This window comes from Anser anser (genome assembly GCF_964211835.1).
Source record: "Anser anser genome assembly, chromosome: 5".
In the NCBI taxonomy this organism is placed as follows: domain Eukaryota; kingdom Metazoa; phylum Chordata; class Aves; order Anseriformes; family Anatidae; genus Anser; species Anser anser.
In genome coordinates this window covers 36,736,300-36,748,489 of record NC_139725.1, presented here as the reverse complement: position 1 = coordinate 36,748,489, position 12,190 = coordinate 36,736,300, and the positions used below count along the sequence as shown (strand labels likewise).

General features: G+C 42.6%; 1 protein-coding gene across 16 annotated transcripts in view; it reads left to right on the top strand.

Annotated features, from left to right (window-relative positions):
• The window catches only part of DAGLA (diacylglycerol lipase alpha), an 82,541-nt gene that overhangs the window by 51,473 nt on the left and 18,878 nt on the right, over positions 1-12,190 (top strand). For all 16 annotated transcript variants that reach the window (XR_014584729.1, XR_014584730.1, XR_014584731.1 and 13 more), the window contains 8 exons: positions 1,443-1,577; positions 2,265-2,342; positions 3,576-3,700; positions 4,845-5,001; positions 5,300-5,383; positions 5,509-5,586; positions 9,656-9,736; positions 11,931-12,073. Coding sequence is in view for 13 of the 16 variants with exons in the window: in XM_083836946.1 (XP_083693072.1) it covers positions 1,443-1,577; positions 2,265-2,342; positions 3,576-3,700; positions 4,845-5,001; positions 5,300-5,383; positions 5,509-5,586; positions 9,656-9,736; positions 11,931-12,073 (881 nt within the window). In the remaining 3 variants the exon portion in view is untranslated. The remainder of the gene's footprint in view (positions 1-1,442; positions 1,578-2,264; positions 2,343-3,575; positions 3,701-4,844; positions 5,002-5,299; positions 5,384-5,508; positions 5,587-9,655; positions 9,737-11,930; positions 12,074-12,190) is intronic.

The window sequence follows — 12,190 nt, the reverse complement described above, 5'->3', positions numbered from 1 at the left end:
TAGGCATGTGGAAAAAATACAGAAAGTAATCTCGCACTCCAGGAGTTTGTCAGAGATGAATGAATGTAGGTCATCGCCTGCCAGCCTGCTAGGGGGAAAAGGGACTTACTTTCTTGCCTGTCAAAGAGATGGAGAGATTCTGACCTGAAGACCGGCCTTTCTTCAAGTGAACAGCCCAGGCTTTCTACAGACAAGACTGCAGTCACGTGGCCTGAACTCTGTGTAAAGGATGCTATGAAAATACAGGCTTGGAAGTTCAGGATGAGACTGTTAAATCTTCATAGGAAAGGTTTAGCAATGGCGTGAGTGAAAACACTGACTATCTGTGTCCCACAGCACTTGCTAAGTCCCACTTTTTGTTTGTTTAGCCCTTGGGTCACTTTTGCCTTTAAGTCTGCTGTTCTGAGCGATGGCCAGACGCATTGCCTCGCAGTCCAGCCCATCTCCAACCTCCCAAACCATTCTCACTCGAGGTCCTGTGTTCTTTCATGGTACAGAGCCAAAGGGGAAATAACATTTCTCGTCAAAATCTGTGTCACTCTGCTTCAGAGCCTTTGGGTGACTTTTGAAGATCACTTCCACTTCCCTCCCTTCTGTGGTGTCTTCCTTTTTGGGGGGGTGGTCACTTTCTCTGCTGGAACTCTGCATTTAATGACTCAGATCTCTTTTTACAGGTTTTTCTCTTCAGGCCCTTTTGCTTGGGTGTGGTCCAAGATAAACTTGGAAAAGCTTGGTAACTTGCTCAGCTCTTTCAGTACCAAAAGCTGTAATATGTAACACCTGCTTGTCGTGATTTAACTCTTTGAAATCGTATAACAAAGAGCGTGATAATAAACAATGCAAGCTACAGAGACAGCTCAGTGGCAGGACTGAGAAATCGCTCACTTTCTCTGTGAGGTACCAGGGATGGTGAGGTCTAGCTTAAGGATGGGGAAAATGATTCCAGGACAGAGTTACGGAACTGAAGAGACTGTTAAATAGGACAAAATTGGTGCACTTTTCCTGAATTGCGTTTGTTCTATTGAAATTGCTTTTGAGGATAAAGTAGGACTCTGAGATGACATTGGATTGGGATTTATTTGGTTCTTGGCTTACTTCCTGTGACTTATTTACAATGTAGGGACGAAAATGTTTCCCTTCCCTCCCTTTGTGTTTGCCTTGCCTGTTTTGATGTTGAGGTGGTCTGTTTATCCACACGTAGGCAACCAGCACAGTGCAAATTCAGTCTCAGCTGAGACCTATGCGTGCGACTATGTAAAATATGAAGGGTATTAATAATGATTAGGCCAGATATGGTGTTCCCTGAAGGAATCCCATGGATGTTTTGGAGAGAGCTACAGAAATGAGGCCATTGCTGCCGCATTGGTTTTCATTCTGTGTCCTGTTTTGAGGCTCCCCACACCCAAACTCTTCCTAAACCTGTCTCTCCGTGGATTTTGCAGGACGCCTACTCTGAAATCGCCTACCTTTTTGCTGAGTTTTTCCGAGACCTTGACATCGTCCCATCTGACATCATTGCAGGCCTGGTTCTTCTGCGTCAACGGCAACGGGCAAAGCGCAATGCTGTGCTGGATGAGGTGGGTGGAGGGGGCGTGCTGCTGTGCGCGGAGGTGGTGGGCATTTCACTTGGCCTCTGACTTAACCTGTTGCTCTTGTAACTTACTGTGTGAGAACTGCGTGTCTCTGCCCACCTTGTTTCTGTTGTGTGAGGGGCTGTTGCCAGTCACGGAGCTGTAAAATAAAAATACTATTCTTTAGCAGCTTTTTCCGAGACTCCCAAAAGGGCCCAAATGACACTAAGTTGAGCTTGACACCTGTTGTCTTTTCTAGGCAGGTGATACCTACAGATTTAGCTCTAGACCCCAGATGGGCAACTGCCTTGAAGAAGGAGGCAGTTACTTTAAAGTGAATAGGAAGATTACTCCTTCTATACAGTGATGTAGAGAAGACTTCAGCATTTGGACAGAACTGCAGCAGGAACGTCAGGGAAAAATTCCTGAATTCTCAAGCTGTTACTGGCATTGAGATTTCCAGATTGCTAACTCAATAGAGAAGTTGTGGTGTTTTTTCTTTTTTTTCTTTTTTTTTCCCCCCAGAGTTGATGTTCAGACAGCGGTGATCAAATGGGGCAGAAATCAGAACCCATTCAGGAGACTGGTCAAGATGCTTGCTAACTATCTTGTCCCGTGTTACGTAGTTCTTTCTTGTGTAGATTTTTGTCTTGGTGTCACAGAGAAGAATTTTTGTCTGTTTGTGACTTACAGGCAAACAATGACATTTTAGCTTTTCTGTCTGGGATGCCAGTGACCAGGAACACAAAGTATCTGGATCTGAAAAACACGGTAAGTCATTGGACTGTGATGTTGCAAACTCACCATACTTCCCGTGTAGCCTGTATTCTTTTTTTTCCAGTGGTTTCTCTTTTCTTCTGCCCCTCTGGAATTATCACAGAAATTAGGACTGGTACAATAGAATAAAAATGCTTGCTTTCCTGAAGCTTTGTGTTCAGATCACTTTTAAAGCATTATCTGTCTCTGTCCTCCACGTGGCAGGAAGTGGTAGTATTTCCACTCAGATAGGGAAAGACAATGTGAGGTGTCTCCAAAGCCAGATGTACAAGCTCAGTGCTGCAGCCAGGAATGTTGTGCAGAGCTCCATATGGTGGCACCAGCAGCAGAGCTCACGGAGCCCAGCAGGCAGGGCTCCGTCATGATGAGGGAAGGGAGCTTCCTGGAGCGAGATGGCCTTCCTTCCTGGGGCTGGTTCTGTCAGCAGTTCTCAGGATGGAAATGGCTGCAGTCTGCTTTATGTAAATTGAGCTTGGCTTTTCTCCTGGCATGCTCCTGTTGCAGCCCTTCATCTCTTGGCTATATTCACACTCCTTGATTAGATGATACTGCTGCAAGAGATGCAAGACTGACCCAATCCCAGTATCTCTGATCAAGCAATTCTGTGATTAACCTGCTTGTGGCTATGCTGTACTCTGCTGCATTTAATGCTAACATCCTGCTTGTGTTCAGCCTGTCTCCTTCTGCACAGGGTGCTTGGGGAGCAATATCAGCATGGCTTATAGAAGACAGCACTGAGGCACGTGGCCCCACACTGTCTTTATGGTCCTCTCTGGGCATCTTCCTTATGGCCTGTGCCCATGTGGAGCAGTGTATTTAGAGAGCTCATCTTCTTGAGACTTAAACCAGTTTCTCCAGTGTTCAGTTAGGGTTGGGTGGGGCAAAACCCACAGAGAATGGCCTTCCTTTGCAGCAGGGTGTTTGATACATAGAGGAGAATGCCTATAGAATTAACTTCTGCCTTGGTTAAGCAGCTAGAAGGGCTCCTCTGACCACAAAAATGGCATAGCTATACTGGGAGGGGAGGGAGAGGATCTTTCTGAGCATAACCAGCGCACTCTCCTGCAGCCCCCTGGAAATGCTGACAGTGTTTGCTGTTCTAGTGGTGGTAAGAGAGAACGCTGATCTTCAGAAAGAAGGGTGCAGTCTAAGATGGAAAAAGGGAGACGGGAACAAATCAACGTGTTAAGAGAATAAGGCCTTTAGTGAGTCTCTTGTCTCTTTCAGCAAGAGATGCAGCGATACAAAGAGGTGTGTTACTACATGCTGTTTGCCCTGGCGGCCTATGGCTGGCCCATATACCTGATGAGGAAGCCCACATGTGGACTCTGTCGCCTGGCCAGATCCTGCTCGTGAGTGGCCGTCCTGTCTATCGCTCTGCCTTCTCTTCTTTCCTCTTCCCTTCTGTTTTTCCCTGATTTAGAATTCTCCTTTCTTTCATCAGTTTGCTCTCTCCCTTATTCTTCAGTTACTTCCTTCTCCTTTGCTCTTCTGCTTTTATTTGTTTCCCTTCATATGCTGTCTCTATCTCTTTTCCTTCATTCTCATATCTTTCTTCTGTCTTTCTTACACTTGCTTATCTTCTTACCTCGTTAAATAAACCAGACTGTCATATGCTCTATCCTCTCTGGTGCACTAAGGATCACGCCAGTCCTGTGCAGTTTGGACAGCCAGTGGAGAGAACTCATCTGGCTTTCATCTGACTGCTTTCATGCTGAGTCAAAATAGCTGTCTTAGAGTGCAGAAATCAGATTTATCAGCAAGCCCAGATATGCAGGGAGTTGACATTTGGGTCTTTATTAAAGCATCAATAAGACTTGGCCAGAGTTTGTGCTGTGCTCTCTCTAATTGTTTTTTTCTGCCATGCTGTACAGTTCTCACCTCACAGAAGCAATGCTGTAGTACAGTTCAGGATTGCATAGTTTTAAATGTTTGCTTTTAGCTGCTGTAATGCTGTCATCAGATTCTCTTTGGGGTTGAGCTTTTTGCACTTATGCAAGCAATTTCTTTTCACTTTTACATGTGAAACATCTTTCAAGGAAAGGAAGAAAAAATCTGCTTCCGTTGTGGTTCTGGGATGACTCTAGACCTGTTTTGTTGTTTATTATAAATAGATATACATCTAATAAATGCTATCTGCTTGTGTGTTGAAGCAATAGAGGAATTGTGCCATTAAGCACAGTATTCCCTTAGGAGAGATCCCAGCCCTACCATGGAGTGATTCCTTGGAGACTGGTTGCACTGTAGCTCTCCCTGGTGCCCAGAAAGAAAACTGCATTTGAGCCCAGTGCCCCTTTTTGATGCCGAAACATGATTTGTGTGCTGTTTTGTGCAAGAGCTTCAGCAACTGAAGGAAACCATTTCTGTCAAGATGAGGCCAATGTGTCTTGCAGGGTCCCCCTTCCTTTCCCTCATCTCTAGGCATTCCACTCTAAAAGTCAGTCTCTTCCACATTCCTCTTTCCTCAAAGCTCTCTCTTTTTTTTTTCTTCTGCAGATGTTGCTGTCTCTGTCCCTCACGTCCCCGCTATGCACCTAGCGTCACCATTGAGGAGGATAATTGCTGTGGCTGCAATGCCATTGCCATCCGGCGCCACTTCTTGGATGAGAATATGACCTCGGTGGACATCGTTTATACTTCTTGTCATGATGCGGTAAGGAGTCTGCAACCCCTTTCATACTTGGGGCATGTTCCTACGGTCCCTCCTAATGGGGCTCACATGCTTCCAGATGTGGTACAAAAGAAGGAAACTTGAACTTTTTCCTATCTCTCTGCCAAGAAATTCTGCCCTTTGGACAGAAATATTTGTTACTGCCAAAATCAGATCGTTCAGAGGAGTGCTTACCTGTAAGGCATGGTCTGTCAAGCTGCTGTGCATGCTTTTCCCTGAGCAGGAGAATATGTAAACAGGAATGTTTCACCTGAGCGCTACAGTAGTGGGTCTTTTCCAGGTTTATGAAACTCCTTTCTATGTGGCTGTGGACCATGATAAGAAGAAGGTGGTCATTAGTATCCGAGGAACACTGTCTCCAAAAGTAAGTGCACTGTAAGACCTCATCTACCCTTGGCCACCCTAGCAAACTTTCAGGATAGTCTGAGACCTTCCTGACTTGCCCTTGCAGTTTGACTTATCTGAAACACGGTGACTTCTTTTCTTCAGGATGCCTTGACTGACCTAACTGGGGATGCAGAGCGCCTTCCAGTGGAGGGTCACCATGGGACGTGGCTGGGACACAAGGTATGTAAGAAAACACTTCTTATTTTGATGTTTTGGATTAAAAAAAAATACAGGGGAAAAAAAAAAAGAAAATATTAAACTGCTTGAGGTGTTAAGGGTGTTATGTAACTGCAGTGAAATGGCTATGAGAGGTAAAATAAATAAATCATTAAATTGTAACAGTTAAAATCAATCTGTAATAATAATAAAACATCAAAAAAAAAAAAGCAACATGCAATTAGTAAAAACCAAGCTGCAAAAGGAATCCGTGGAGACCTAGAACAAAATTATTGGTGTCATTGAAATTACTTTTTCTTCCAATGACCTTTTCAAAATTTGCAATCAAACCCCAACAATATGTTTAAAATTCTGTTGCAATGGGATAGTCATTGAACCTCGTAAAACGATATTGGCAGGACTTGCTTCTGTGTAATTAGACTGATGCTGTGTATCTGTGTTAATGATCGGGAGTGGGCTGACTAAATCAATTTGGTATAGAGCTCACCTTTGCCCCAGTCCAGCAAAGTAATGACACACGTGCCGAGTTTTAAGATTATCAGGAATTTGGCAGCCTCTCAAGATGCCATGCCAGACTGGTAAGGAAAAATACAAACTGGAGGTTGTGTGTGTTGGAAGGAATGTAGTGGCTGCTAGGAAATGCAGTTCAGGCAGACAAGATGCCGCTGATATCCGGTCAGGGTCTCTTCAGGGCAGGATATTGAGCTCAGCTCTTCGGCAGCCCTGAGCTGTGAGCTCCTGCTTCGTTCCCAATGTCCTTCCAGATCACCTCTTCTGTGCTTTGATGCGTTGCTTTAGGAAGTGGAGCATTAGTAGCTGATAACTGCGTACTCAGATGCTTAGATATGGGTCTGATAAAGAAGCCAGATACCCAAGAAAGAGCTGTTGGGACTCTGTGGTCTTGAAGGAATTTCTGACACACTTCCAGAAAGTGTGTTCTTGAAAGCAGTATTTTGTAGCTCCTCTTTGGATAATGAGTGTTTCTTTTTTTCCCAAAAATGAGAAAATGAATTGACATAGTGATTACACAGGACGTCATATAGAAACACAGATAAATGAGGAAGTGTTTTGTCACATAATTGATATTTAGATATCTGAGCCTTTACTACTCATTTAACGTTTCTGAAGTGTTACGTCTGCAGTTGAAGATAATGTTACTTGGTTTTATACTAATTCATTTAGTTCAAAAGGGCTTTGCATAATCATTGTGATAAGCAGTTCACAAGTATAAAAAAAAAAAAAGGAAACTGAAGGAAAGTAAGGGAAATTTGTTCTATGTTAAATGTGCAGAAAAACTAGTAATACCTGCAGAAGTTAGTTTTCCCTTTTTGATCTCTTTTGTGTGACAATATTCATATGCCCATAACTTATATGAAACATTATCAGATCACTTCCTGTGTTGTATATTGAATTTTTATTTGGTGTTTGTATTATTTCTCTTTCTATTGTTACTCGTACAGAAATACAGCTTTATCGCAAATTATTATCAATATTAATCTTGAGACAATAATGTACTGTTGATTCCTGAGGGAAGCTAATGAAGATAATAGAATTTAAAAATGCCTGTCTTAATGCATATTTAATGTCCAGAAGTCAACTTTAATATAAAAGTAGATGAAGTATCTTGCTAACACTTACATTTAATTTGAAGAAAAGTATTTGACCGTTTGGGAGCTTCCTGTAAGTTGTTTGGCTTCTGTTATTTTTCTTGCTGATTCTGTCCTGCACACCCAGCAGTCTGGGAGCCAGCCTGTCAAGCTGCTTCACGCAGTGTCGATCAGACATCTTACAAATTAAAACTCTTGATGTTTACATGAGCCTTCTTATCACTCCAGTGGTACCACAGCTGAAAGTGTTTGATTGTTTGGGTTGTTGTGAGTGCCACAGTTAACATTTGTTAGGTCTCTGAGCTATTTTGGGTCAGAAAAATCATAGCTGTAACTAAGGTTTATGGGTTGATGTGCCAAGAAAAAAAAATATAAGTAGGGGATTATTGCAACTTAGAGAGGAAATTAACAACAAAAAGATCTAACTTTGCCATTTGAGATAGAATCCATTTATTTTTATAACAAAGATCGTTTAAAAATAATCATAAGTGAAGGGCATGAATCCATGGTTAGTTCTGTTGAACCTGTATAGATCAAAGCTGCTGAAGTGATGACGTTATGGAGGTTTGTCTCATGCTGTTGAGCCAGCCAGGATGACAGCCAGTAGCTGCTAAAAAGGAAGCTCTGAAAGCTCAGCCATGATAGCAGCCCTCACCAGTTTGATAGAACAATCAGTAATAGCAATAACTTTCAAGTTCTTTTCTACCACATAAATGCCCTCAGTTGTGGGTTTTCACACACACGATTCAAATATTATAGAGAAGTTTTGTGCTGTCAATTGGTGAAGGAATACAGAATGTTTCCTACTTTTCCTAGACCTCCAGTCTGTTTGGTTATTTACATGTTTAAAATTAAACCCAATTAGTTTTATTCTTTTGAAACTTGTGAAACAATATCCACTTTAACAGAAAGCCTAAATGCAACTTTGGTAAGTCTCATTCCATAATGTTAAAATCACTGTCTATGTTAGAATGTGCTGTAATGTAATTATCAAAAATATAGATATAAGGCTGACTAACAGCCCATTAGTGATATCACCACGGATTTAGGTCATGCTTTTCAAAAATAGGATCCTAAATTCATGTTAGAAATTTATATAAGTAGCCTGCCATTCACTTCTCATTAGAGTTAGAAATGGAGACTCTTCTGAATGCAGCTGAAGCTGGCTAGCTGCTGAGAGATCTGAACACAGGCATGAAATATCATGGCATCTGCTTTTTTTTGATAATGACAGTAGCATTACAGATGTCCCATTTCTGGGCTCAGCAAAATCACCTGTGTCTTTTTCTTCAATAGGCAGATGGGTTTGATGGTATGTTTGATATTGAGGACTGACAATTCCACATTTCTTTGCTTTTTGAGGGGACTGTGAATTCTTTTATGCCTTTGAGATTAAACGGTGCTCAATAATATTCATTTTGTACTGTTTTGTACAGTTTTCAGGTAGGAGTGTAATGGAAAATAGCAGAGGAGATGATCCTCCCTGGCTTTTGGCCAGCCCAGGCAGTGTGAATTACTTGAGATCTGTAATCAACGAATTAGAAGTAGCCAATTTCTGTTTACCTGCGTTCACCCTGGACTACATCACTGTTTTTAGCCTTTGCAGTTCAGGCTTGCTCACCATTGAATATAAACTGTAATAAAGGCATAACCAAGACATTTATGCGACAGACCAAATTCTAGTCATTTGTTTATATTAGAGTTTAACTGCATCTCTATTATGCAGAGGGAGACAAACTCTTTAAATGCAGCCATCAGCTGGGAGAGAGGGTAGATGTTTAGAACCAGACTATCAGTTTTTTTCCCATCTTCCAGCAGTTCTTAGCTTCTAGGAAATAAAAACCTTTAAAAATTTGCAGTTAATGTCCTTTGACAGCAGAATCCACTTAATAGCTGCTGCTGCCTGCAGTCATCAGTAACTCTTTCCTACACAGACAGAGCTGCCACTTTTTCCCTCCAGTTATGTCTTGGTGTTTGTGCTGTTGCCCTGTGAACTTGTTAGGCTAGCACATGGTTTGATTTGCAGATTTCCATGGAAGAGTACGGTTCTGTTGTTAAGATACTGACTTGCAGAAAATCAAAGTTTGGTTCTCCTGCTCTACTGCAGGTCTCAGTGTGAGCTGAACTACCAGATACACAGCCTTGTGTTTAAGTTAGGGTATTTTTTTTTTTTCTCCAGACTTTACACCACAAGCCTAGGATCTGTGAGGGTTGTCATAACTTAAGAGCTGTCATTACTCTTAAACAATCTATGGCTCTGGTAATCAATGAGCCAAGACGTGTCTCTAATGGAGTCTTTTCCTAAATGTGGAGTGGAGTCAGTATTCCTCCTCAGCCTTGACACGTGCTCTGTGGCACTCTAGAGATTGCACAGAGGTCAGAGCAGTTTGGTGCCTCCTAGATGTTTACACCAGTGCTGATCTGCAGCCATTAATGTCCGATTCTGTCTTTGTGTTTGCCCTCAGGGAATGGTGCTATCCGCCGAGTACATCAAGAAGAAGTTGGAGCAAGAAATGGTGCTTTCTCAAGCTTTTGGACGAGACTTGGTGAGCATTAGGTTTTTTTAATCACTGCAGGCTGTAAAGAAGTTGAGATTTTCCTAAAATGCTGATTTTTCAACCTCCATGTCCCTGAATCTGTTGTACTAACTTCTAAAATCTTCCTTCCAATTCCTGTCCCTCTGGATTTCCAGATGGGCCATGAGTTACTTATTCCCAGAAAGCTTATTTTTATTTTGAAGCCTTCTACCCAACAGTACTGTAGAGCTCCTGATTTTTTTTTATTCCTCGGGCAAAGCTAAGGCAGGAAGTCCCATTCATTGGCACTGCAGTAACAGGGAGCATTAAAAACAAATCAACAGGAACTAAAATCCCATCTCTATGGAGATTCTCTTTGGAGACAGCAGTGGGATGCCATGCTGACTGTCTGTGTGCGCACATTTCTTGTGATAGAAAGCTGTAGGAAAAACCCAAGAGAGACGTTATGAAGAAGCTTACCTTAGCTTCTGTGTCACTAAAGGCACAGTCACTGTCCCCACTGGGGAGGGATCTTCTGAACTGCCTGATTCCCTGCTGCCAGACAGCTGTCCTTTTCTCATGCCCAAATAATGTCTTGGCCTGAGCAGGCCCATGGGAAATTAGGCACTGCTCAAGGGAGAAAGAAAAGGAGAAGAGGGTTATAAAAGGCCTGACGCTTCCCTGGAACTGGTGTTGCACTAAGTCAGTGCAGAAGTGTCTGCTTTGTGATGTTCAGTAGGTGAAAGAAGAGATGCATAGACATCTGACTTCTTTTATCATGCTTTATTCCTCTATGCCCAGAAAACTCACTGGTTTTAAGTGAGCTGTTGCTCATGAAGGTTTTTTTCCTGCTCTCCTATAGAGCTCGGTTAGCATCTGACTGGTAAGGATATGGTGGCATTTGAAGCTCTATACTTTGGGTGCTTTCTGCGTGTGATGATAGGTAACATGTCTGGTTCTGTTTGAAGCTGGCTTTATGTATGGTAGGTCCAATTTCTAATTGATGTAATATAGTGTTACTAGCTGGACCTGACCCACAAAGGTAGAGAGAGAGCTTGATTAATGAGATGGAACTACTGGCTTGGGTTAGGAAATGAAGTACTGTCTGAAGTTGAACTTTGAAGAACATATGAAGAAGTGGTATGGGTAGAACATAAATGCCATCCGTCCCAGATCCCAAAGGTTTGTCTAGCCCAGTAAATTGTTTCTGACAGTTGCCAGTAACAGATGTTCAGGGAAAAACTGCAACAAGTGAAATGTATAAATTCTTCATTCTCTCCAAGTGTGCACCTCAACCTCACTGACTGTAGCAGGCATGATACTGACTTAGAAGTAGAACGATACAAAGATCTTTCATTCCTGTCGCTTTGTCTGTGTTCTTTTTTTCACCTTATGCAGAAGTCTGTAGTCACAGCTGTGGTGACCTGATACTGTGGAGTGTAGGATCTGGGTTCTCTGTCCTTGTGTAAAGCCTACAGGGCACTGCCAGAGCTCTGAGATCTTGTATTAAAACAAGATCAAAGTTTCTCAAACATTGTCTTAATGAACTTCTAGAGTCTAAGCCATGCCTAGTGCTCTAGCCTCTGAATAACAAGAACAGTAGAAAACTTTAGAGAATAGTTTTGTCTTTGAATTACTTGTACAATTGCCAGCTGTTGGGAGCATCTGAACTTCAAAAGACTGCTGTTCCAACTGCAGGTTAGGATTTCTGTTTTTCAGCACTCACAAGCAGTGAAATTAATGAGAGCAAGTCATAATTTCTAGAACCAAGGAGACCTCTAATCCGTGAGTCTGGATTTGAATATTTTCAGAAGGTTATCAGATCTGAGGAGGAGCAAAAAGCTCATCAGATTCCAAGTAACTCAAACAACTTGAGTGTACATTGCCTTTTTTTTTCAGGGAAGACCCAGTAGATCAAATGCTGACTCATGAAAGTGTAGGAGAGAATGAATTCCAGTGTCCCCTCAAAACAGGCGCTACTGGAAGACAGGAATGTGCCCTGTGCCCAGCTCCTGTGTGTCGTAGATGAACCAGTGTAAATCGAAACTGTGCTCCTGTTTCAAAATATAGCATAACTAGATCCCATTGGAGGAGGAGTTGTTTAGCTGGAATGTGGAGTGCTCGCGTATAGCAAAGACTCAGAAGCTGGGGAGAGGGACAGATTTGGGGGTTTGTCAAGTTTCTTTTTGGTCTGACTTCAATTTCTTTTGTTTTTCATTTTCAGGGGAGAGGAACAAAACACTATGGCCTGATTGTGGTTGGCCATTCCCTAGGGGCTGGCACAGCTGCCATCCTGTCCTTCCTTTTGCGTCCGCAGTACCCGTCACTGAAGTGCTTTGCCTATTCTCCCCCAGGTGGGCTGCTGAGGTAGGTGTTGGGTAAGGAGGTCTGGTGATAGGGTGGGGGGGGGTGTAGCTGTAGCTGGATCAGATCCTGGTTGTGATGTTCTGATGAGTAGTAAAAGAAAGTCTTTGCCCTGAGAAG